General features: G+C 44.4%; 1 protein-coding gene across 1 annotated transcript in view; it reads right to left on the bottom strand.

The window, feature by feature from the left end:
- LOC125464142 (P2X purinoceptor 2) overlaps positions 1-27639 on the bottom strand; it is a 74408-nt gene that overhangs the window by 23431 nt on the left and 23338 nt on the right. Inside the window, exons 8-9 of the mRNA XM_048556272.2 lie at positions 17634-17770; positions 17193-17283 (exon numbers count right to left, since the gene is read on the bottom strand). Coding sequence (XP_048412229.1) covers positions 17193-17283; positions 17634-17770 — 228 coding nt within the window. The remainder of the gene's footprint in view (positions 1-17192; positions 17284-17633; positions 17771-27639) is intronic.

The raw sequence follows: 27639 nt of genomic DNA, 5'->3' as shown, positions 1-27639 counted from the left end.
AGAAGTTATGACTCCAAAACTATTCTTACCAACATAATGCACCTATACTCCCAGCATTACTCATCAATAATTGTAAGAAACATCCTCAGCCATCACATTAATGGGGAACAGTACTGTTTAGGCATTGTTCAGGATGTTTCCCTTTCTGGCTTGGGTGAGCGTAATGGCAGAAAAGTAACTAAACAGGGAAAAAATAAAATATTCACTCTTTTGATATCAAGAACAACTTGACCTTGACAGAAAACTAGTGTAATTCATCCTATTCAAATTGCACTTCCAATTCTCCTCTCTTCCAGCGAGAAACAAGACTGTCCAAAATCCTGACCGGCAGTACAAAGCAACATGTGGTGGCTTCAGTTCATTGAATGCTTGTCCTGGCCATTCCTGACACTGCCTCTTCCTCACTATGGCCCTACATGCACCATAGCCACCACCCTCCTCAATTCTTCATCAAAAAATGGACATACATGCAATAGTGTAGGTTAAATGGGCTTCAGATCGGTATGACAGGTCGGCACAACATTGAGGGCCGAAGGGCCTGTACTGTGCTGTAATGTTCTATGTAAAACAACTCAGCATTGGTCAATTGCAATGCAGCATTGCAGTTCACTGCATCGTCATGCCTACTCTTAGACCAACTCAGCCAGGTTCTCGGGCCTTCAGCATTCTACTTAAGTAGTGATGGGCACCAACAGCTCGCATGGTTCTTCCAGGTTGGTTTGCATGCAGACACAGTCAAGAATCTCAGCGATCTAGACAGGGTGCTTTCGCACTGACATGGGCACAGGCATCTTATGGCTCTTAGCTTGTCTCCTTAGCAGTTGCTGACTTAAATACTTACTTTCAGGCATTCAGCCACTGTGGGTGTCATTGATTTCTTAAGTGCATAAGATCCAGAGGAGTCAATTACAGGTTGAAAATCACTGCAGTTTAGCTTCTTCCTAGTGCAGAGAAGAGGCAAGCAGCTTGTGACAGTGAAAAACATGAAAGAGTAAATATGCCAGTCAGACAGGGGGTGAACATATCACTGTAGGGCACCATGCTACATCAACATCAAAGCTGCAGCATGCACCAACAACCTACGCAGTAAACTCACTAAGTGTGCTTCAAGCAAACGACAATAAATGAAAATCAAAAGAGAAGCATCCAAACTTGGCTGAAAGGGCTATCTCCACAGTCAAGGAGCTCCTCCAGTCTCACTGCAGAGGCCATGGTATGACAGGTACTTGGTCCTAGACTCCAGGGATCTGTGACCTTGCAATGCAGTGCAGGGCCTGGGCCATTACCCCACCTGCAGGCCAAATGCATGCAGTCCAGGAATTACAGCTAAGTCAGTCTGGTCAGGGTGGACGACAGGCATCCTTGGGGTTTGGTAAATAATGGTCAGGCAGCAGTCCAGGGATATGCAGGCAGCTCAAGTCTGGGGATGGACATCAATGCACCGGGCTGCTCAGGAGGCACTGCACTGGGAGTAATTGTAAATAGTAGCATGGCATCTCATTGAGAATGGGAGAGCATCTCACTTCAAGAGTTTAGGCCCTAAAATTATTGAACTCAATATTGAGTCTGGAGGGCTGTAGGGTCCCCAAGCGGAAAATGAGGTGTTGTTCCTCCAGCTTGTGCTGGGCTTCTCTGGAACACTGTAGCAAGACAGAGACAGAGATATTGGCCAGGGAACAGGGTGATGCATTGAAGTGGCAGGCAACAGGTAGTTCAGGGTCTTTTCTGCGAGCAGAACGTAGGTATTCTGCAAAGCGGTCACCGAGTCTACATTTCATTCCCCCAATGTAGAGGAGACCACACTGTAAGCAGCGAATGCAATAGACTAGATTCTTGGAAGTGCAGGAGAAGTGTTGCTTCACTTGGAAGGTAAGTTTGGGCCCTTCGATACTGGGGAGGGAGGAGGTAAATGGGCAGGTGTTGCACCTTCGCTGGTTACAGGGGAAGGTGCCATACGGCTGTGGGGGTGTGTTGGAGGTGAAGAAAGTATGGCTTGGGGTGTCCTGGAGGGAACGGTCCCTGTGGAAGGCAGACAAAGTGGAGGAGGGGAATATGTGTCTGATGGTGGCATCTTGCTGTAGGTGGTGGAAATGGCATCTGATGATCTTCTGGATGTGGATGCTGGTGGGATGGTGAGGATAAGGGGAACTCTATTGCTGTTGCGGGATGGAATAGAAGGGGTGAAGGTGGAAGTGTAGGAGATGGGTCGGATCCGGTTGAGGGCCCTGTAAACAACAGAGCTAGGGAATCCTCAGTTGAGGAAGAATGTGGACATTTTGGAGGCTCCCTTGTCGAAGTTGGCCACATCTGAACATATGTGACGGTGACGGAGACGGAGGAACTGAGAGAACGGGATGGAGTCTTTACAGGAAATGGGGTATGAGGATGTATAGTCCAAGTAGCTGTGGGAGTTGGTGGGTTTGTAATGGATAATAGTGGCCTGTCTGTCCCCAGAAATGGAAAGGAGGACTCAGAAATAATCTTCAACAAGCCTAGCAGGAGCAGTAATCTCCTAGAGCTGATACACAGCCTCCAGAGGAAAAAGCAGTTGGAGAAGAGCTGCCAGAGAGAGACAGTGAATGATGAGACCCGATGTTTATTGGCCTTGCTGTGATTTTCTTTAACTGTTTGAAAGACAGTTATGGTGACAATGAAGGATGTCCTGGCCCATTGACACAGAATTGTGTGATATTGAGCAGGAGAACTTTTGGCAATCCCAATCCAGTGGCTATTGAGATATATCTCACTTCAGGGAATACCTGGTGACCTGTGCGGCATCAGCCAATCTTTTACAAATAAATGCATCTGAGATGTCATTTTCTCCAGAATGTACATATTTATATCCTTCCCCAGTGACAAGCTGAGTCCCGCAGCCTTGTCACTGGGATTCTCCACCAGCAATAGCTTCCCCCGGTTCGAGGTGCTGTTTAATAGCACTGACATTGCTTTGAAGCCAACCTGTCACCAATTTAGAACATAGAACAGAACATAGAACAGTACAGCACAGAACAGGCCCTTCAGCCCACAATGTTGTGCAATGTTTGTGAATGGAAAAGGCCTTCGCTCCATTAATGTTCAAATTTTATGGTGAGCATTGGTGACAAACGTGTCAGATTTTCTGGGAACTGCCATAACTCTTACATACCAGGGCATCCTCAGGCACCTTTCCTTATCCAAGATTCTCAGTCCATTCTGGATTAGCTGCTTGTTACAAGGCATACCGCCTCCAAACATGACACATTTAAGCGACCGTCAGCCCACACAGAAGGGAAGTACAAAACATATAACATACAAATACAGAGGAAAATATAGCCCAGACAGGGTGTCTTGCATCATTGTGGTGTTCAGTACCCCTCACAATTGGAGCTGACAAATGCAGAATGTTTTGGATGGAGACAAAATGGAAGATTGACAGCAATCATCTGAGGGCGAAGGTGTAGCAGACCATGGATGAGCATCCAAGAGAGAAGGACACTTAACATATGAGGAACGTTTGAAGACTCTGGGACTATACTCATTGGAGTTTAGTAGGATGAGGGGGGATCTAACTGAAACTTACAGAATGCTGAATGGCCTGGACAGGGTGGATGTTGTGAAGAAGTTTCCATAGGTAGGAGAGCCTATGACCGGAGAGCACAGCCTGAGAGTAAAGGGAAGGTCTTTTAGAATGGAGATAAGGAGAAACTACTTCAGCCAGAGAGTGGTGTATCTATGGAATTCACTGCCACAGAAGGCTGTGGAGGCCAGGTCACTGACCACATTTAGGATAGAAAGGTTCTTGGTTATCAAGGGGATCAAGGGTTATGGGGAGAAAGCAGGAGAATGGAGCTGAGGAACTTATCAGCCATGATTGAATGGCGGAGAGGGTTGATGGACCGAATGGCCTAATTTCTGCTCCTATGTCTTATGGTCTTATGGCCTAAGGATGACAAAACATGCGCTGAGCCAGATGGATTAGGGACAACATAACAGCCACCGGCTTCCAGGATGAATGAGCTGAGACTGGACTTTGCTTTATCCTTTGATGTTGTGCTGCTCATTTGGCAAAAAGCCCTGGTGGTGCAATGGACAGGTGAATATTGTTGTTTATGCAGTCCTTTACCTTCTGTTTTGCTGATTAAATGTCTTTTTGTCCATACCATTATGTGCACAATATCTTTGTGTGATCCCATTTTAAAGTATCTACACATAACCTGGCCAACGTGATCACAAGGGGAAAAAAACAGCAGTGAGACAGTGTGCAACATGGCATGATGCTAATGTTAGGTAGCTACTAAGGCATCCATGAAGATATGACATCTGAGTGATATGTAGTACAGCTCCTCATGATAGCCACCAGATTAACAAGAGTCCTAAGGAGAAATGGTATTGCATTCTATTTGATAGATTTATTGTCACGAGTAACCTAAGTGCAGTGAATATGAGCAGTATTGGTGTATCAAAGTATCAAGAACATACAGATCATTGGGTGACAAATACAAGACAGAGGCATGCAAGTTACATTGCATGGGGCAGGTGCTAGGCAAGGTCAATATTAGCTAGATCAGCATTATTTGAAGTTAGACAGTCCATTAATCAGTCTAATAGTGGCAGGGAATCAGCTACTCTTGAACCTGCTGGTGTTCATGCTTCTGTACCTTCTGCCTGACAGGAGAAGATGTAGGAGAGCATAACCAGGGTGGAAGTGGTCTTTGATGATGTTGGCAGCCTTTCTGTGGCCACAGGCCATGTAAACGGAGTCCATGGATAGAAGATGGATGAACACAGCAGGCCAAGCAGCATCTCAGGAGCACAAAAGCTGACGTTTCGGGCCTAGACCCTTCATCAGAGATGAAGGGTCTAGGCCCGAAACGTCAGCTTTTGTGCTCCTGAGATGCTGCTTGGCCTGCTGTGTTCATCCAGCCTCACATTTTATTATCTTGGAATTCTCCAGCATCTGCAGTTCCCATTATCTCCATGGATAGAAGGTTGGCTTTTGCGATGGCCTGGGCTGTGCACGTAACCTTCTGTAGTTTCTCACAGTCCTGGGCAGAGCAGTTGCCGTACCAGGCCATTATGCACCCTGACCGCATGCTTTCAATAGTGCATCTGTAAAAGTTGGTGAGGGTCCTTATGGATATGCCTAATTTCTTGAGCTGCCTGAGGAAGAGGAGAAGTTATTGTGCCTTCTTGGTCGTTGCATTTAAGTAGGAAGTCCAGGACAGCTTGTCGGTTATCGTCATTCTCAAGAACTCGATGTTCTCCATCCTCTCAACCTCAACTGCGTTGATATCAATGCTCTCCTCCTTTCTTTCTGAGTCAATGATCAGTTCTTTACTTTTACTGTTGCTGATGTTGAGAGAGGGGTTGTTCTCATTGCACCATGTCAACAAGCTCTCTATCTCCTTTCTGTATTCTGACTCGTCATTGTATGATATTCATCCCACCATGGTGGTGTAATCAGAAATCTTGTAGATGGCATTCATTCAGTATTCACAGTTGTGGGTGTACAGGGAGTACAATCGAGGGCTGAGAATGCAGCCTTGGGAGCTCCAGTGTTGAGTTTTATTGTGGAGGAGGTGCAGTTATCTTTCTTCATTGATTACAATCCGTGGGCCAGAAAGTTGAGGATCCAGTTGCAGAGGGCGGAGCTGAGACCAAGGTCTTGGAGTTTTGAGATCAGTCTGGAGGAGATAATGGTGTTGAAGGTGGAGCTGCAGTCGATGAGCAGAAGCCTGATGTAGGTGTCCTTGTGCAGATGTTTAAGGATAAGTGCAGGGCTAGTGAAATAGTGTCCGTTGTGGACCTGTTATGTTGGCAAGCAAATTGTAGGCAGGCTGGGAGACTAGAGTTTATGGGGGCTATGATAAGCCTCTCAAAGCACTTCATGTTGTGGAGGTCAGAGCTACTGGGCATTGGTCATTAAGGCAGATTGCATGTGCTTTTTTTGGTAGCGGATGATGGTGATCTTCTTGAAGCAGGTGGGGACTTTGGTTTATAGGAGGGGGAGGGTGAAGATGTCAGTGAATACCTGCGCCAGTTGGTCCTCACAAGATCGAAGTGATTGGCCGGGGACTGTCGCTTTCCTTGGGTTGACTCCCAGGAAAACCATTCTGATATCTGCAGTGGGGACAGTGGGCATAGGTGCATTCCAGAGCTGCTGGGACAAGTGACACCATGCTGCTGGCATTCTGCTTGAACTGAGCATAGAAAGCATTGAGAGCATCAGAAAGGGGTGTTTCTTTGTCTGTTACCTTGCTCTATGGATTGCAACTTCAGCCAGTTCAATATTGTCTTTGAGTCTGCTTTCATGCAGATCGTAAGCATGCTAGGGCAGATTTTAGTGGCTGGGTAAACGCTGTACCTGATTGATAGCTGTATTTCACAAGTACTCTTCTCCATCAATGTTTGCACAGATGCCAAAAGGTGCATAGACCAGCTATCCTCCTGCAGCTGACAGTGCAGATTAATGGCATTGCCATTTGAGAATTCTTTGACAGAGAAACTCTAGCCTGCCATTGGGGGAGTGCATTTAAAAGTGCCAGATTAGGATTGCAATGCTGCAGGGGCTTCAACATTTCAAAATTCAGTGTTGGGAAATTGATGAAGTTGTTTCAACCTCATTCTAAAGCCCAGCAATGTATACTTTTTTAACAATTTGTTTGACAATATGTCTCTGTTTCTTTGTTAAAGTAATCTTATTATTCTCCCCTAGAGGAGTGGAAGATTGGGTTGCAACATGATCTCGGTCAAAATGGTGTTTTTGTTGCAGAGATTAGTAGTGGCCGCACTGCTCCCTCACAGCGCCAGGGACCTGGGTTCGATTCCACGCTTGGACAACTGTCTGTGTAGAGTTTACACATTCTCCCCATGTCTCTGCAGATTTGCTCCAGTTTCCTCCCACTGTCCAAAGATGTGCAGGCGAGGTGGATTGGCTATGCTAAGTTGCCTATAGTGTTCAGGAATGTGTAAATTAGGTGGTTATAGGATCAGTGTGGACTTGTTGGGCCAAAAGGGACTGCTTCCATACTGTAGGGAGTCTAAGTCATCAAGTCATTATGTTGGGTATAACAAGGTTACACAGCAAAGCAGTATAAAACTGGTGTGATTGGTTCTTAAACTTTTCCTGCAGATGTATCATACTCTCAGCAGCCAGTTACTGTGCTCATGATCTTTCTCAGACTAGATGTAAATCCATGGTGAGATAGAATGACAACTGTAAGCATAGCAAATGTAAGCATTTTACTTTGCTGATCAGTTGGGACGATTCAATCAGGAATGAATAACGTGCAAAATACTGTATTAATGTCCAGGATCTTTTGTTCAGTTGAAGCCAAGGCAAATTTTCCCTGCCTCAAGCTGAATTGAGGAGACTCAGTAACAGTATTGAAATATTCTGGATGTGAGTTTGCTTGCTGAGCTGAAAGGTTCGTTTTCAGACGTTTCGTCACCTTTCTAGGTAACATCATCAGTGAGCCTCCGACGAAGCGCTGGTGTTGTGTCCCACTTTCTATTTATCTGGTTAGGTTTCTTTGGGTTGGTGATGTCATTTCCTGTGTTGGTGATGTCATTTCCTGTTCTTTTTCTCAGGGGATGGCAGATTGGCTCCAAATCAATGTGTTTGTTGATGGAATTCCGGTTGGAATGCCATGCTTCTAGGAATTCTCGTGCGTGTCTCTGTTTGGCTTGTCCTAGGATGGATGTGTTGTCCCAATCAAAGTGGTGTCCTTCCTCATCTGTATGTAAGGATACCAGTGATAGTGGGTCATGTCGTTTTGTGGCTAGTTGATGTTCATGTATCCTGGTGGCTAGCTTCCTGCCTGTTTGTCCAATGTAGTGTTTGTCACAGTTCTTGCAAGGTATTTTGTAGATGACGTTTGTTTTATTTGTTGTCTGTATAGGGTCTTTTAAGTTCATTAGCTGCTGTTTTAGTGTGTTGGTGGGTTTGTGGGCTACCCTGATGTCAAGGGGTCCGAGTAGTCTGGCAGTCATTTCGGAAATGTCTTTGATGTAGGGGAGCGTGATTATGGTTTCTGAGCCCATTTTGCCTGTTTGTTTGGGTTTGTTGCTGAGGAATCGACGGACTGTGTTCATAGGGTACCCATTCTTTTTGAATACACTGTATAGGTGATTTTCCTCTGCTCTGTGTAGTTCCTCTGTGCTGCAGTGTGTGGTGGCTCGTTGGAATAATGTTCTAATGCAGCTTCGTTTGTGGGTGTTGGGATGGTTGCTCCTGTAGTTCAGTATTTGGTCCGTATGTGTTGTTTTCCTGTAGACGCTGGTTTGAAGTTCCCCATTGGCTGTTCGCTCTACAGTGACATCTAGGAACGGCAGTTTGTTGTTGTTTTCCTCCTCTTTTGTGAATGTTATGCCAGTAAAGGGTATTATTGATGGTCTTGAAGGTTTCCTCTAATTTGTTTTGTTTAGTGATGACAAAGGTGTCATCCACATAGCGGACCCAAAGTTTGGGTTGGATGATTGGCAGAGCTGTTTGTTCGAGTCTCTGCATTACTGCCTCTGCTAAGAACCCTGATATCGGAGATCCCATGGGTGTACCGTTGGTTTGTCTGTAGGTTTTGTTATTGAAAGTGAAGTGGGTGGTGAGGCATAGGTCCACTAGCTTGATGATGTTGTCCTTGCTGATGAGGTTGGTGGTGTCTGGTGTATGTGTCTTCTGTTCTTCTAATAGTGTAGTCAGTGTTTCTTTGGACAGGTTGATGATGTTGGATGTGAACAGGGCTGTTACGTCAAAGAAGACCTTTATTTCATCCTCTTCTATCTTGGTGTCTTTGATGGTGTTCAGGAATTCTTGGGTGTAGCGAATGGAGTGGTGGGAGTCTTCTACTAGGTGTTTTAGTCTTTGGTGTAGTTCCTTGGCTAATCTGTAGGTTGGTGTTCCAGGTAGAGACAAAAGAGGAGGAAAACAACAACAAACTGCCATTCCTAGATGTCACAGTAGAGCGAACAGTCAATGGGGAACTTCAAACCAGCGTCTACAGGAAAACAACACACACGGACCAAATACTGAACTACAGGAGCAACCATCCCAACACCCACAAACGAAGCTGCATTAGAATATTATTCCAACGAGCCACCACACACTGCAGCACAGAGGAACTACGCAGAGCAGAGGAAAATCACCGATACAGCGTATTCAAAAAGAATGGGTACCCTACGAACACAGTCCGCCGATTCCTCAGCAACAAACCCAAACAAACAGGCAAAACGGGCTCAGAAACTATAACCACTCTCCCCTACATCAAAGACATTTCCGAAATGACTGCCAGACTACTCGGACCCCTTGGCATCAGGGTAGCCCACAAACCCACCAACACACTAAAACAGCAGCTAATGAACTTAAAAGACCCTATACAGACAACAAATAAAACGAACGTCATCTACAAAATACCTTGCAAGAACTGTGACAAACACGACATTGGACAAACTGGCAGGAAGCTAGCCACCAGGATACATGAACATCAACTAGCCACAAAACGACATGACCCACTATCACTCGTATCCTTACATACAGATGAGGAAGGACACCACTTTGATTGGGACAACACATCCATCCTAGGACAAGCCAAACAGAGACATGCACGAGAATTCCTAGAAGCATGGCATTCCAACCGGAATTCCATCAACAAACACATTGATTTGGAGCCAATCTACCATCCCCTGAGAAAAAGAACAGGAAATGACATCACCAACACAGGAAATGACATCACCAACCCAAGGAAACCTAACCAGATAAATAGAAAGTGGAACATAACACCAGCGCTTCGTCAGAGGCTCACTGATGATGTTACCTAGAATGGTGTCGAAACATCTGAAAACGAACCTTCCAGCTCAGCGAGCAACTCACATCCAGAACCTCAACCTGAGCTACAAATCTTCTCAAAACGCGCTAGTATTGAAATATATAAGCCATGTTAAAGAAGAAAGTATGGCAGGTGCATGATCTCTTCTTGATCCACACTTACGTTCCAATTTGAAAAGAATGCTGAATATTTTAAGACATTTCCTGAACATCCCTGCAGGGGTTAGGGCACAATCTAATTTAAATTATTTCGTTATGGAATATTTCTCACGTCAGAAATCTTCAGAAGGCACTTACAAAGTGGCTATGTAAACTTTCGGGAAGTTGTGGATGAACGAGCAAGTCAGCAAAAATGAAGAATTCGAAGTTTCTCTTGAATGCAGTGCAGCCATGAGGTGTTCACTGTACTGGGCTTCAGCTTTCAACAATAACCGTGGAATTTTACCCATAACAAAATTTCAGCAACGACTGCAACTCTTGGCATTTTTTGTCCATGTACAAGCCTAAGAATGTCACTGAAATTGTCGAAATTGACTTGTTCAAAATAAAACTATTGACGAACTCATGTCGGAAAATTTCTATTTGCTCAAGACGAGGCAAACGTGAAAGGGACACTGACTACCACTGCCAGTTGGTGGAGCCGAGGAACAGCCACTTGCCCTAAAGTTTAGATTTAACCAAGTAACCCGCTGGTTGGACGTAATTAAGTGTGCAGTTTCACTATAAAGTACATTGCAGAATAGATGCTGTGGATACATACAGAATGGGGTTAACTAGAACAGAAATGCAGAGATAGTGAGTTTCACTGTCCTTTAACTTCTGAATACACACATTTGAACAAGCCACACTACAAAAAGCCGACACTATAACAGGAAGTAGAAGAGTAGAAGCAGAAGAGATCACTGTAGATGGTTAACCACAATGGAAACTGAGACAAAGACTAAATTAGGCAACAGAAGCTGTTCATTTGCAGGTACTGTTTGTTAATGTGAAGTTGATGCCTAGTTCCTAATATATGCTTCAAACGTTTGTTGTGATTAATTGACTGTGAATTGCTTCAGGCGATCTGGAGGTCATGATTGGGACTATGTAAATGAAAGTTCTTCATAAACTATGTAATAAGAAACACAGAGCAAATTTAGATTGGGGTCTTCAAAAACCTTTGAAGAAAAGTTGAAGGGATGACCTAGATTACTGATTATTTTTTAAAACTTTGAGCCTTTTACTCAAGAATTATATTGGGACTGCCTTACCATTATGAAGAATGTCTTGAGATACTAAATGAAACATATAATTAAATATATTACTACTTGTTGATAATACAAATCTCTTAGCTAAAAGGAAAATGATTAGCCAACACTTACGAGCACCGAACACTTGTAATGTTCTCATGTCTATCCAGCCAGGATAATCCCGCAAGGATCTCGTGTTTATCTTCCGTCAAGTGGGATAAATCTCACTGTCCAATACCAATCTACTTTTCCAAGTTCCTAAATCAACATGATACTAGCATACGTATATTTCTTAGTTTAGGAGGGCTGAGTTTGATAACTGCTTCCAAAGAAACACAGCTTACTTTCTGCCAACGTCAAAGAGAATAATTACAGTTTGACAGTACGATAATCCACAGACATGTGGTTCAGTCCTCACTAGGCAGGCAAAAACTAGGAGCTAGCAGTAGAATGAACATCACAACTCACCATGAGAAAATGTCTAAATACATCACATAATCGCTTAACACATAAATGGGTGTAGGCTACTTACCAGTGAATGTGGTTTCACCAGTTAGATATGTAGATCTTAAGCAGCTTTCCTTTTCACAACACAACAATGATATGCCCTCATTATGTTCACATGCTCATCCTCCAGTAATGACTTTAATAACTGTCATGCCAAAGGCACAGTTATTTTTTGGGTATATAATAGATGTTAAGAGACTGAAGCAGAGTCAGAACAGGGTAAAACTCTGATCACAGTTTGCAAATTAGGACATTGAGATTGATGAGTTTGTGAAGGCAACATAGGCCAATGAAAAATGAATCATAATGAGGATGAAGATTTTCAAATCAATGTATTGAGACAGAAGGGAAATGAAGTTGACTAAAATAAGGGTGGGAGGAGATTAGGACATCCACTAATCAACACGATACTAAAGTATGTCTGTTCCTTAGTATCGAAGTGCTGAGTTTGATAAAGATTTTGAGCTACTTATTTCTAAAGAAACACAACTTACTTTCTCCCAACCCGAAAGAAAACAATCACAGGTTTGACAGAATGATAATCCGCAAACATGTGTTTCAGTCCTCACTAAGTAGACAAAAACTAGGAACTAGCAGCAGAATGGACAACACAACTCACAATAAGAAAAAGTTTATTCTGGAGTTATGTGTCTTGGAGGTCAGGAAGCCAACAATGAGAGCACTTCAGGTGACAATGACATGGATGAGGGTTTCGAAGTGAGATAGCAATCTGGTAGATAACACGATGTAATTGGAAATGCTGCATTGGTCATCAACAAGAACAATACTTCCAATTTTCTGGAGGTGATAGACATATCATCTAATTTAGCTAGAGTGAGCAGCTGAGCTGCATTGCAGCCTGTGTCAGGGGTTGAACAGATTTTCTGGAGCCAAGTGAGGATTTAAGAAAGTCAAATATTGATCTAGACTGACCAGCCAATCACCAACAATATTCTAAAATGGATCTGGTTGGCTCAAGTACTGCGTTTTTGAAAGAAGGCTGATTTATTTTCAATCTTCTGTTACCTAATGTGCTATTCATGGCCTCAAAGAACATCATTCAAAGAATGATTACTAATTGGATATTCTCACCACAGACAAAGCTAAGAGAAAATATAATAAAATCTTTTCAAAACAGAGCTTTTCCAGAGTGAACTAAAAGTGATTATTCCATCTGTTTGGAGAGTCAGTGACAAGAAATCATCACTACTCACCAACACCATGACCTAAGTCTTGTGGTTTCTTGATTTTAAAAGGTGCTTTAATGAGATTAACTTTGCAATATTTTAATAATGGGTTAATATTGGCCAGAGCTTTCTTCTGCACAATTATTTTACCTCCTTCACTACAAAATAACCCTAAAGATTGAACCTGGAGTTTGCACATGGACTGAATAAAATCTTTCTACGTACTGCAAGGCTTGGAGTTCTGAAGAATAAAAAGTAAAGTTTTGTATTTATGTCATGTTTTTCACGATCACCAACTCTCAAAATGCTGTTTGAGTGTGATCAAGGTGGTAATGTACACAAGGAGGTTCTATTGAACTTACACAAGTCATTAATTCAGCATCAATTGGATGGCTGCATCCAGTTCTGGTGCCGCAATTTAGGAAGGATGTGAAGGCATATGAGAGATTGAGGAGAATGGTTCCCAAGATCAGAACCTCCAGTTATGAAGTTGTGACCATTTTTCTTGGAGGAGGGAAGGCTGTGAGGAAATCTCATTAAAATCATGAGGAACCTGGAACAGATTAGACAGGGAGAAACTGTTCCCACTCAAGAAAGGATTAAGAACAAGAGGACATATATTTGAAGTAATTGGCAAAAATCAGAAGTGATATGAAAAAAGCTTTTCCACAGAGTGAATGATTACGCTCTGGAGTACACAGCCTGACAGTTGACGGAGGCAGGTTCAATCAAAGCATTCAGAGTGAGAGTGTGATTTGGAAAGGAACAGGGTGCATGGTCATGGGAAGGCAATAACAGAGTGGCAGAAAGTGAAATGCTGGTTTTGCAAACTGGTGCAGACACGAGTTAAATGTTGTAATCATTTTGTAATTTGCATACAATTTGCAAACCCTCAGAAACAGAGGTTTGGGGCTTCGATGTTGTGGCCATTTTGGAGACATGGATAGAGCAGGGACAGGAATGGTTGTTGCAGGTTCCGGGATTTAGATGTTTCAGTAAGAACAGAGAAGATGGTAAAACGGGGGGAGGTGTGGCATTGTTGGTCAAGGACAGTATTACAGTTGCAGGAAGGATGTTTGGGGATTCGTCAACTGAGGTAGTATAGGCTGAGGTTAGAAACAGGAAAGGAGAGGTCACCCTGTTGGGAGTTTTCCATAGGCCTCCAAATAGTTCCAGAGATGTAGAGGAAAGGAAAACAAAGATTATTCTCGATAGGAGTGAGAGAGACAGGGTAGTTGTCATGGGGGACTTCAACTTTCCAAATATTGACTAGGAACACTATAGTTCGAGTACTATAAATGGGTCAGTTTTTGTCCAGTGTGTGCAGGAGGGCTTCCTGACACAGTATGTAGATAGGCCAACAAGGGGCAAAGCCACATTAGATTTGGTACTGGGTAATGAGCCCAGCCAGGTGTTAGATTTGGAAGTAGGTGAGCACTTTGGTGATAGCGATCACAATTCTGTTATGTTTACTTTAGTGATGGAAAGGGATAGGTGTATACCACTGGGCAAGAGATATAGCTGGGGGAAAGGCAATTACGATGAGATGAGGCAAGATTTAGGGAGCATAGGATGGGGAAGGAAACTGCAGAGGATGGACACATTAGAAATGTGGAGCTTATTCAAGGAAAAGCTCCTGTGTGTCCTAGATAAGCATGTACCTGTCAGGTAGGGAGGAAGCTGTAGAGCGCGGGAGCCGTGGTTTACGAAGGAGGTGGAATCTCTGGTCAAGAGGAAGAAGGCGGCTTATGTTAAGATGAGATGTGAAGGCTCAGTTAGGGCACTTGAGGGCTACGAGGTAGCCAGGAAAGACCTAAAGAGAGAGCTCAGAAGAGCCAGGAGGAGACATGAGAAGTTGTTGGCGGATAGGATCAGGATAAACCCTAAGGCTTTCTATAGGTATTTAAGGAATAAAAGAATGACGAAAGTAAGATTAGGGCCAATCAAGGATAGTAGTGGGAAGTTGTGTGTGGAATCAGAGGAGATGGGGAAGCGCTAAATGAATATTTTTCGACAGTATTCACTCTAGAAAACGACAATGTTGTTGAGGAGAATACTGAGATACAGGCTACTAGACTAGGTGGGATTGAGGTTCACAAGGAAGAGGTATTCGAAATCCTACAGAGTGTGAAGATAGATAAGTCCCCTGGGCTGGATGGGATTTATCCTAGGAACCTCTGGGAAGCCAGGGAGAAGATTGCTGAGCCTTTGGCATTGATCTTTAACTCATCATTGTCTACAAGAATAGTGCCAGATGACTGGAGGATAGCAAATGTGGTTCCCCTGCTCAAGAAGGGGAGTAGGGACAGCCCTGGTAATTATAGACCAGTGAGCCTTACCTCAGTTGTTGGTAAAGTGTTGGAAAAGGTTATAAGGGATAGGATTTATAATCATCTAGAAAAGAATAAATTGATTAGGGATAGTCTGCATGGCTTTGTGAAGGGTAGGTTGTACCTCACAAACCTTATTGAGTTCTTTGAGAAGGTGACCAAACAGGTAGATGAGAGTAAACCGATTGATGTGGTGTATATGGATTTCAGCAAGGCGTTCGATAAGGTTCCCCACAGTAGGCTATTGTACAAAATGCGGAGGAATGGGATTGTGGGAGATATAGCAGTTTGGATCGGAAATTGGCTTGCTGAAAGAAGACAGAGGGTGGTAGTTGATGGGAAATGTTCATCCTGGAGACCAGTTATTAGTGGTGTACTGCAAGGGTCGGTGTTGGGTCCACTGCTGTTTGTCGTTTTTATAAATGGCCTGGATGAGGGCGTAGAAGGATGGGTTAGTAAATTTGCAGACGACACTAAGGTCAGTGGAGTTGTGGATAGTGACGAAGGATGCTGTAGTTTGCAGGGAGACATAGATAAGCTGCAGAGCTGAGCTGAGAGGTGGCAAATGGAGTTTAATGCAGACAAGTGTGAGGTGATGCACTTTGGTAGGAGTAACCGGAAGGCAAAGTACTGGGCTAATGGTAAGATTCTTGGTAGTGTAGATGAGCAGAGAGATCTCGGTGTCCATGTACACAGATCCTTGAAAGTTGCCACCCAGGTTGACAGGGCTGTTAAGAAGGCATACAGTGTTTTAGCTTTTATTAATAGAGGGATCGAGTTCCGGAACGAAGAGGTTATGGTGAAGCTGTACAAAACTCTGGTGCGGCCGCACTTAGAGCATTGCGTACAGTTCTGGTCACCGCGTTATAAGAAGGATGTGGAAGCTTTGGAAAGGGTGCAGAGGAGATTTACTAGGATGTTGCCTGGTATGGAGGGAAGGTCTTACGAGGAAAGGCTGAGGAACTTGAGGCTGTTTTCATTAGAAAGAAGAAGGTTGAGAGGTGACTTAATTGTGACATATAAAATAATCAGAGGGTTAGATCGGGTGGATAGGGAGAGCCTTTTTCCTAGGATGGTGACGGCGAGCGCAAGGGGGCATAGCTTTAAATTGAGTGGTGAAAGATATGGGACAGATGTCAGAGGTAGTTTCTTTACTCAGAGAGTAGTTAGGGAATGGAACGCTTTGCCTGCAACGGTAATGGATTCGCCAACTTTAAGTACATTTAAGTCATCATTAGATAAGCATATGGATGTACATGGAATAGTGTAGGTTAGATGGGCTGTAGGGCCTGTACTGTGCTGTAATGTTCTATGTTCTATGTTCTATGTTCTATAATAACCAGATAATCTGTTTTTAGTGATGTTGATTGAGGGATAAATATTTCCCAGGACACTAGAGTTAAGTCCTCTGCTTTCCTTCAATACATAAATATCTTCAACCTATTTGCATGGGATCTTTTATGTCTCCCTGAAAGAGCAGACAGGGGCTTGGTTTAACATCTCATCTAAAAGACAGCACCTCTGACAATATAACTCTTAATAATGGACTAAAATGTCAAACCATTCAATTCCTGAAAAGGGGCTTGAACCTACAACTTTCTGGACACTGAGGCAAATGTGCTACCAACTGCACTCCAATTCATCTTGATGACAGGGTACCATGGTAGAGTTTGAGATGGGATCAGCCAACCCAACGGGATAAAGCATGGACTAATCTGAGACTAACAGTGGTGGAAATTTTGAAAAAGGGTGATGAAATTAATGAAAATCAAACTTGAAGCTAAAACATATCGGAAAAACACAAGAGACAACAAGGTGTAGAGCCGTATGAACACAGCAGGCCAAGCAGTATGAGAGGGGTAGGAAGGCTGTTGTTTCGGGCCTAGACCCTTCTTCAGGCCTTCTTCTCTAGGCCCAAAACGTCAGCCTTCCTGCTCCTCTGATGCTGCTTGGCCTGCTGTGTTCATCCAGCTCCACGCCTTGTTATCTCAGATTCTCCAGCATCTGCAGTTCCTGCTATCTAGGAAAAACACAACATACTTTATATAATCAGAGTAGTCTCCTATCAGCAGAAGTTTAACACTTAATAGTTAGGCATGTAATTGGGAAATAATTCGAAGTAAAAAACTGGTTTTACCTCACCGTGAACAATAATGTCAATTCTTATCCCAAACACTTTTATTAAAGTCCTGTATTCAGTGCCGTTCTCCATGTAGTACTTTGCATGCCTGTAATTCAGACACAAAAATGAAAGTGAAAATTGAGAGTTTCTTTTATGTTGCTATTTCTTTGTTTGAACATTACACTCAAGTATTTTTAGCTGCAACTAACAAAGTGCACTGAGAATGGGATGCTGTGTAATTGATGAAGATGTAGTGACACAGATGTTGCGAGACGAATATACATTCAGAGAGTAAAACTTTATTTTTCCCTTCAGTTTATTATAACCTTAGTAGGGTCCTCCAATATGCATGTTTAGTCTCTCAATCTTCAAGGTAAGTATCAATTCTTAATGTAGCAAAACAAGAGTATATCAGCAGATACAAACTCACACCCCGAAAGCGAGGGATACACTGACCTGAAATTATATCCTAAGGAAGAGTCACTACCTTGGGAAACAGCATCAAGTCTTCTGAAGGAATAATGAGGGTTACATTCTGAAGCTGCCTTATCCAAGTCACAGATCCAACTTATTATTATTCCCAGAATTCCTCCCTGTTTATAAAGAAACAAACAAAGGATTACAATCAAAGCTCCACTGGGCACAAAGTACAGTTTCCCCATCATTCTGATGATCAAATACTCCATGTGTTTATAGACTCATCGAGATGTACAGCATGGAAGCAGACCCTTTGGTCCAACTCATCCATGCCAACCAGATATCCTAAATAAACGTTGTTCCCTTTTGCCAACATTTAGCCCATATCCTTCTAAATCCTTCCCATTCACATACCCATCTAGATGCCTGTTAAATGTTGTAATTGTACCAGCCTGCATCACTTCCTCTGGCAGCTCATTCCATACACACACCACCCTCTGTGTGAATTGTGTTGTTTGAACCCAGAAGGCTTGAGTGAAACTGAAAGATAAAATGTTGGAAATTTACAATAAAACTTTTCTTGATTTTTGGCAATTTATGATATCTATGCAGAATTTTCCTTAGAAGATCCTGATGAACGTAATAATGCCCTTCATCAAGTAGACTGCATTTAATCTGTACAGGAACTGACATCCAAACGACCTTTTGTTATCCCATTTTAATACTTGGAAAATGGTGGAAGCATTGATGGATGAATGAATGTACAAATGCATCAACATTTTAAGTAGATGCAACTCTATTCCTTCAATGAATTATTGATTAAAGCAGCACAAGAGTCCTTGGTTAATATGATAATGAGGTACTTAGTGGTGATTGAACAGGAACACTCTAATGTGATTTTCAGTGTGAATTGGACAACTCTGCAAGTAGGCAAATGCATGGCAGATGAAGTATAACACGGATAAGTCTGAGATTATCCACTTCGGTCACAAAAACTGGGAGGCAAATTATTATCTGAATGGCAATAGACTGGGAAATGGAAGATGCAATGAGACCCGGGTATCCCTGTATATCAGTCACTGTAAATAAACAGGAAGGTGCAGAAGAAAGCAAATAATATATTGGCCATCATAGTAAGAGGATTCAAGCATAGGAGCTGGGTCATCTTTCTGCAATTGTACAAGTCCTTGATACGACCACACCTGGAGTACTGTGTGCAATTTTGGGATCCTTATTTGAAGAAGGATGTTCTGGCAATGGAGAGACTGCAATGAGGGTTTACCAGACTGATTCCTGGACTGGCAGGACTGATGTATGAAGACAGACTGGATCAATTAAGCCTATATTCACTGGAGTTTAGAACAATGAGGAGGACCTCATAGACACCTCTAAAATTCACACAGGACTCGACAGGATAAACACAGGAAGGACCTTCCCAATGACCAGAGAGTCCAGAATCGGTTGGGAGGGGGGGGGTCACAGTTTAAGAGTACAGGGTAGGCCTTTTAGGCCTGAGATGAAGAGAAATTTCTTAATGTCGAGAGTGATGAGCCTATGGAATTCTTTGCCACAGAAAGTAGATGAAGCAAAAAGTTTTCAAGAAGGTAAACATAGCTCTGAGGGCTGAAGAGATTAAAAGGGTATGGGGAATAAACAGGAACATGGTTTGGAGATGTATGATGAGCCGTAATTATACTGAATAGTGGAGCAGAATGAAAGGGCTGACAAGCTTATTCTGCTCCCTGATTCTATGCTTCTACGAGTATCACTTCTAAGCGAGCAAGAGGCAGTACTCACTTGGGCAATTTAGCATGGACAATTTACCTAACCTGCACATCTTTGGACTGGTGTGTCTAAATGGATCTGAAGCGGTACGTTCTGGCTGAGATTATGGCAGAATAGAATGCTCCAGGCAGAGCTCCTCTGCTGTTCTTTTTCTTTTCTTTTGCCTTCTCTCCTCCCTTCCCTTGGCCTCGGACACCATGTCCCAGCCTCTGAAGGGGGGCTAATGGTCTATGGAGATGCCAGCAGCCAGAGTGAGGACACCCATGACCAGCAGCCAGAGCAGGGATACCTGCAACTAGTGGCTGGAGCACGGACATCCATTACCAGCGGCCAGAGTGTGGACACTTGGGACCGGAGCGCAGGCAACCGCGACCAGAAGCGGGGACAACCATGATCACAGTGAGGATGCCAGTGACTAGCGGCCCAGTGTGGAGTGTGGCAGTCGTGGCCCAGTGTGGGAGTGGGGGCAGTCAGTGGTCAGACCATATGGAGGCCCCCTGCACTGAACTGTTGCAGAGAGACTTTGGAGAGAGAGGGTGGTGTTTGTCTTTTTAAACTTTGCTTTTTGTTTTTCTGACTTATGGTCTTACTGTGTACAGCTGCAATGCAACTTCATTTTTTCCCATTTTTCTAATCTGTAACTAAGGATTGTACCTAGTTACCTATGATCCAAAGATGGCAACATATAAACTCTTCACTGTATTCATTTGAGTACATGTGACAATAAAACTAATTCAATTCAATTCAAGCATTGTGAGCACAGCCCTTACCCAAAATGTTCTGTATTTTGATTAACACTTGTTTCGGAGTTCAACAATATGTATCAGGGAGGTTTGACTCCAGCAATGATAAGCATCTGGAAATGGAAGGTTGCTAATTGTAGGAGGGAATGCCATTGCAGAAAGAGAATGAGTCTCTATTGTATCAGTGATAATGGGAACTGCAGATGCTGGAGAATCCAAGATAACAAAGTGTGAAGCTGGATGAACACAGCAGGCCAAGCCGCATCTCAGGAGCACAAAAGCTGTCGTTCTGGGCCTAGACCCTTCATCAGAGAGAGGGATGGGGAGAGGGTTCTGGAATAAATAGGGAGAGAGGGGGAGGCGGACCGAATATGGAGAAGAAAGAAGATAGGTGGAGAGGAGAGTATAGGTAGGGAGGGGATAGGTCAGTCCAGGGAACAACCGCCCCAAGAGGATCCCCCTCATCCTCACATACCACCCCACCAACCTCCGGATGCAACGCATCATTCTCTGACACTTCCGCCATCTACAATCTGACCCCACCACCCAAGACATTTTTCCATCTCCACCTTTGTCTGCCTTCCGGAGAGACCACTCTCTCCCGTGACTCCTTTGTCCGCTCCACACTCCCCTCCAACCCCACCACACCTGGCACCTTCCCCTGCAACCACAGGAAGTGCTACACTTGCCCCCACACCTCCTCCCTCACCCCCATCCCAGGCCCCAAGATGATTTTCCATATTAAGCAGATATTCACCTGCACATCTGCCAATGTGGTATACTGTATCCATTGTACCCGGTGTGGCTTCCTCTACATTGGGGAAACCAAGCAGAGGCTTGGGGACCGCTTTGCAGAACACCTCCACTCGGTTTGCAATAAACAACTGCACCTCTCAGTTGCGAACCATTTTAACTCCCCCCTCCCATTCCTCAGACGACATTTACATCATGGGCCTCCTGCAGTGCCACAATGATGGCACCCGAAGGTTGCAGGAGCAGCAACTCATACTTGGGAACCCTGCAGCCCAATGGTATTAATGAGGACTTCATAAGCTTCAAAATCTCCACTCCCTCCACTGCATCCCAAAACCAGCCCTGCTCGTCCCCTCCACCCACTGCATCCCAAAACCAGTCCAACCTGTCTCTGCCGCACCTCCATTTCCTACCTACTACCTCATCCCACCTCCTTGACCTGTCCGTCTTCCCTGGACTGACCTATCCCCTCCCTACTTATACTCTCCTCTCCACCTATCCTGTTTTCTCTCCATCTTCGATCCGCCTCCCCCTCTGTCCCTATTTATTCCAGAACCCTCTCCCCATTCCCCTCTCTGATGAAGGGTCTAGACCCGAAACGTCAGCTTTTGTGCTCCGGAGATGCTGCTTGGCCCGCTGTGTTCATCCAGCTCCACACTTTGTTATCGAGGAGTCTCTATTGTTTATTTCTGTAACACAAGTGAAGACAAAAGTTGACACGGAAGGAATTGGAGATGGTGAAATAGCAGGACTGGCTTCAGTTCAAGAAAAACTGCAAAGTTCTCCTGTTCTCTCATCTATCCCATCCTTTCATTCAACCTTTACCAAAGAAAAAAAAAATCAACTTACATTTCTCTAGCAAATTTAATATCTCAAAATGTCTGGGTCAACCTCAAACTATTGTGAACGAGAGGGATATGAAGGAATGATGCTTGTTGTGGAACTGAAAACAATGTCATTTGTGATTTGAAGTCCCAGTTTACTACTGTGGCAGGGTGAATACCAGATTGGAAGGATGTTTAAAAAATGAATTTCTGGGAAAGGCAGCCACAGATTTGGGGAGTGAAAAGATATTCAAGAACTTGATAGGAAAGTAAGTCGGAGATGGGATAGTTTTGCATGGCAGCATGGTTAAATGGTTTTGCTTTAAGGAAAGGATTGATGAGAACAGATTTGAAGGAGAGGGACAACACTGAGGTGAGATAACTATTGACAATATAAGGGTGGCACGGTGGCTCAGTGGTTGGCACCGCTGCCTCACAGTGCCAGCAACCTGGGTTCGCTTCCATCCTCAGGCGACTGTCTGTGTGGAGTTTGCATGTTTTCCCCGTGTCTGCGTGGGTTTCCTCCGTGCGCTCCGGTTTCCTCCAACAGACCAAAGATGCGCAGGTTAGGTAAATTGTCCATGCTAAATTGCCCGTAGTGTTCAGTGTGTGTAGGTTGGGTCGCTTACAGGGGAATGGGTCTGGATGGGATGATCCGAGGTTCGGTGTGGACTTGTTGGGCCGAAGGGGCAGTTTCCACACTGTATGGAGTCTATGATTATATTCTATGAATATTTGCTAAAGGTGATTAGAAAGAGAAACTTCAGTGGGAATATGGTTGAGAGAGCAGAAAATGGGATCTCTTGAACCAAGTGAGATGAGAGGGAGTAGAAGCCAAGTGAGGGAAATCGTTGAGCAGAGATTTGGAGGAAGCCTGGCCTGATTAGCTAGAAGCAAGGGGGATGGAACAGCAAAAGTAGTTGTTCAGGTTGTCAATGAGAATGAAACAAAGATGTCTATGAACTCACAACACTTGAGTTGGAAGTGAGGATGGAGGACACAATGAGAAGGTTTACAATGATGGTTACAATAAAATCAATCCCGAGGCTTTCTTAGTATTCCAAGATCAATAGACCTGATTGAAACAGAATTGACATTTTGAGTCCAGTATGATTTCTTCTTCAGTTCAGAAGCCTGGTCTTTCCCATTCACCTCTCCGCTGTCTTTCTTGCATTCTCCCACATCTCTCCTCTCTCTCTCTCTCGACCAGTTTTGACACTGAATCTCAGAGATCCAAAATGAAGAATCTGCAAGGTCTGTTGGGCAGTGTTTGTCATTGTAGTTTCCAGTATCTTAGAGTCATCAGCACGGAAACAGACCCTTCAGTCTAGCCAGTCCATGCCAAACAGAATCCCAAACGAAGCTAATCCCAAACGCCTGGTCCTGTCCCATATCCCTCCAAATGTTTCCTATTCATGCCTTTTAAACATTGTAATTGTGCCCACATCCATCACTTCCCCAGGAAGTTGATTCACATGCAAACCATCCTCTGTATTAAAAAATATGCCCCTTGTCATTTTTAAATCTCTCTCCTCTTGCCTTTAAACAGTTCCCCTTTGTCTTGAAATTCGCCAGCCTAGCGAAAAGACAACTCCCATTAACCATAGCTATGTCCCTCATGTATTCATAAAACTTTCATAAGCGCAAAGATAATTACAGCATAGGAACAGGTCCTTTGGTCCTCCAAGCCTGTGCTGATCCAGATCCTCGATCTAAACCTGTCGCCTATTTTCCAAGAATCTGTGTCCTCTGCTCCCTGCCGATTCATGTATCTGTTTAGAAACATCTTAAATGACGCTATCATGCCCGCCTCTACCACCTCTGCTGGAAACACGTTCCAGGCACCCACCACCCTCTGCGTAAAGAACTTTCCATGCGTATTTCCCTTAAAAACTTTTCCCCTCTCACCTTGAAATTGTGGCCCCTAGTAATTGAGTCCCCCCACTCTGGGGAGAAAGCTTCTTGCTATCCATCCTGTCTATACCTCCCATGATTTTATAGACCTCAAGCAGGTCTCACCTCAACCTCCACCTTTCTAATGTAGATAATCCTAATCTACTCAATCTCTCTTCATAGCTAGCGCCCTCCATACGAGGCAACATCCTGGTGAACCTCCTCTGCACACTCTCCAAAGCACCCGCATCCTTTTGGTAATGTGGCAACCAGAACTGTATGCAGCACTCTAAATGTGGCCGAACCAAAGTCTTATACAACTGTAACATGACCTGCCAACTCTTGTACTCAATACCCCATCCAATGTAGGAAAGCATGCCATATGCCTTCTCGACTACTCTATCGACCTGTGTTGCCACCTTCAGGGTACAATGGATCTGAACACCCAAATCGCTCTGTGCTTTAATTTTCCCCAAGGCTTTTCCATTTACTGTATAGTTCACTTATGAATTAAATCTTCCAAAATGCATCACCTCTCATTTGCCTGGGTTGAACTCCATCTGCCATTTCTCCACCCAACTCTCCAATCTATCTGTATTCTGCTGCTTTCTCCGACAGTCCCCTTCATCATCTGCTACTCCACCAATCTTAGTGTCATCTGCAAACTTGCTAATTAAACCATCTATACCTTCCTCAAGATCATTTATGTATATCACAGACAACAGTGGTCCCAACACAGATCCCTGTGGAACACCACTGGTAACAGCTCTCCATTTTGAGAAACTCTCTTCCACTACTACTGTCTCCTGTTGCCAGCCAGTTATCTCTCCATCTAGCTAGTACCATGCTAAATCCCATGGACCCCATGTAACTTGACTTTCTCCATCAGCCTACCATGGGGAATGAAATGTATACCATGTATATGACATCTACAGCCCTTCCTTCATCTATCAACTTTGTCACTTCCTCAAAGAATTTTATCAAGTTGGTAAGACATGGCCTTTCCTGCACAAAACCATGCTGCCCATCACTAATAAGCCCATTTTCTTCCAGATGTAAATAGATCCTATCCCTCAGTATCTTCTCCAGCAGCTTCCCCTCCACTGACGTCAGGCTCACAGTTCCATAATTTCTTGGATTTTCCCTGCTACCCTTCTTAAGTAAGGGGACAACATGAGCAATTCTCCAGTCCTCCGGGACCTTACCGTGCTCAAGGATGCAGCAAAGATATCTGGTAAGGCCCCAGCTATTTCCTCTCTGCGTCCCTCAGTAACCTGGAATAGATATCACCCAGACCTGGGGACTTGTCCACCCTAATGCCTTTTAGAATACCCAAGACTTCCTCCCTCCTTATGCTGACTTGACCTAGAGTAATCAAACATCCATCCCGAATCTCAACATCCGTCATGTCCCTCTTCTCAGTGAATATCGACGCAAAGTACTCATTAAGAATCTCACTCATTTTCTCTGAATCCTCGGATAACTTCCCTCCTTTGTCCTTGAGTGGGCCAACCCTTCTCAAAGTCACCTCTCAACCTCTTATGCACTAGTGAAAAAATCTTAGCTGATGCCAGATGCCAGGAATCATACACAGCTCATCCTCATTTATTGCCAATGTATTTTATTCTAAATCTGCAGATATGGTTGTATTGAAGATTGTAATCTTGTTCTACAGCACACACAACAAACACCACTGTCTACAAAATTTGCCTTCAGGTCCCAAACCATTTGGCCTTGGAGCTTTATCTCCATGTTTTTGGTGCTGGATTAAAATAGTCATTGAAGTCCCACCCTAAAGGAATAGTGGGTGTAACTATACCACTTATATTGCAGTGGTTCAAGGAGGCAGTTCACCTTTTTTCAAGGTATTTACTGAATGTATTTTAGCATAGTCACAAATTAACTACTAGTTTAAATTGCCACACTCCATCAAGTTTGCTGTTCCCTTTACTTGGTGAACACTGAATTTTAATTTCTCTAATTTATTTTGCAAATTTGCGAGAAAATGATTGCATTGTATGACTAAACTGCTTTGATCAGCTGACACTCCTTTCCCACTGTTGCAGTTCCCTGATGAACTTGGAACTGATCTGGTTCAACTCGTTTTTCAGCTTCAGCTACAATCTGGTTCCTTGCCAGTAATTCACTCTCCTGGGCTTTTCTGCCACTTCTGCATCTAATGGTGGCATCCTGCTTCACCATCATCTTTCTACATCATGCCTGATTGAACTCATCTCCTTTATCTCTATTCCCATGGGAAAAGAAAACAGGTTGACTGCCTCAGCAAATAACTTTTGGATTCTGGTGTCAGACATGCCTCCGAATCTGGACAACAAAACTGTATTTGAGAGAGATAATGGGAACTGCAGATGCTGGAAAATCCAAGATAACAAAGTGTGAAGCTGGATGAACACAGCAGCCAAGCAGCATCTCAGGAGAACAAAAGCTGACGTTTCAGGCCTAGACCCTTCATCAGAGAGGAGGGATGGGGAGAGGGTTCTGGAATAAATAGGGACAGAGGGGGAGGCAGACTGAAGATGGAGAGAAAAGAAGATAAGTGGAGAGGAGACTATAGGTGGGGAGGGGATAGGTCAGTCCAGGGAGGACAGAAGGTCAAGGAGCCGGGATGAGGTTAGTAGGTAGGAAATGCAGGTGCGGCTTGAGGTGGGAGGAAGGGATAGGTGAGAGGAAGAACAGGTTAGGGAGACTGGGTTGGTTTTGGGATGCAGTGAGGGGAGGGGACGAGCTGGGCTGGTTTTGGGATGCAGTGGGGGAAGGGGAGATTTTGAAGCTTGTGAAGTCCACATTAATACCATTGGGCTGCAGGGCTCCCGAGCAGAATATGAGTTGCTGCTCCTGCAACCTTCGGGTGGCATCATTGTGGCACTGCAGGAGGCCCATGATGGACATGTTGTCTGAGGAATGGGAGGGGGAGTGGAAATGGTTCACGACTGGGAGGTGCAGTTGTTTATTGCGAACCGAGTGAGGGTGTTCTGCAAAGCGGTCCCCAAGCCTCCGCTTGGTTTCCCCAATGTAGAGGGAGCCACACCGGGTACAATGGATACAGTATACCACATTGGCAGATATGCAGCTGAACATCTGTTTAATAAGGAAAGTCATCTTGGGGCCTGGGATGGGAGTGAGGGAGGAGGTGTGGGGGCAAGTGTAGCACTTCCTGTGGTTGCAGGGGAAGGTGCCAGTGTGGTGGGGTTGGAGGGGAGTGTGGAGCGAACAAGGGAGTCACGGAGAGAGTGGTCTCTCCGGAAGGCAGACAAAGGTGGAGATGGAAAAATGTCTTGGGTGGTGGGGTCAGATTGTAGATGGTGGAAGTGTCGGAGGATGATGCGTTGTATCTGGAGTTTGGTGGGGTGGTGTGTGAGGATGAGGGGGATTCTCTTCGGGCAGTTGTGGCTGGGGCGGGGTGTGAGGGATGTGTTGCGGGAAATGCGGTCAAGGGCGTTCTCGACCACTGGGGGGGGAAGTTGCGGCCCTTGAACGTGGACATCTGAGATGTGCGGGAGTGGAATGCCTCATTCTGGGAGTATCCTGGGCCTCTCAGTCTCCATCTCAGGTAACCACCTAGAAACCGATGTCCATTTCAAGCCCACTGACTCCCACAGCTACCTAGAATACACCTCACCCCACCACTCCAGCAAAAATACCATCCCCTATTCCCAATTCCTCCACCTCCGCTGGATCTGCTCCCAGGATGAGGCATTCCATTCCTGCACATCCCAGATGTCCACGTTCTTCAAGTACCGCAACTTTCCCCCTGCAGTGGCCGAGAACGCCCTTGACCGTGTCTCCTGCATTTCTCGCAACACTTCCCTCACACCCTGACCCCGCCACAACTGCCCTAAGAGAATCCCCCTCATCCTCACGTACCACCCCACCATCTTCTGGATACAACACATCATCCTCCAACACTTCCGCCATCTACAGTCCGACCCCACCACCCAAGACATTTTTCCATCCCCACCTTTGTCTGCCTTCCGGAGAGACCATTCTCTCCGTGACTCCCTTGTCCGCTCCACACTCCCCTCTAAC

This window comes from Stegostoma tigrinum, chromosome 26 (genome assembly GCF_030684315.1).
Source record: "Stegostoma tigrinum isolate sSteTig4 chromosome 26, sSteTig4.hap1, whole genome shotgun sequence".
NCBI classification, from domain to species: Eukaryota; Metazoa; Chordata; class Chondrichthyes; order Orectolobiformes; family Stegostomatidae; genus Stegostoma; species Stegostoma tigrinum.
The sequence above is the reverse complement of the archived record's forward strand: the minus strand, read 5'-3'. Positions and strand labels throughout refer to the sequence as shown.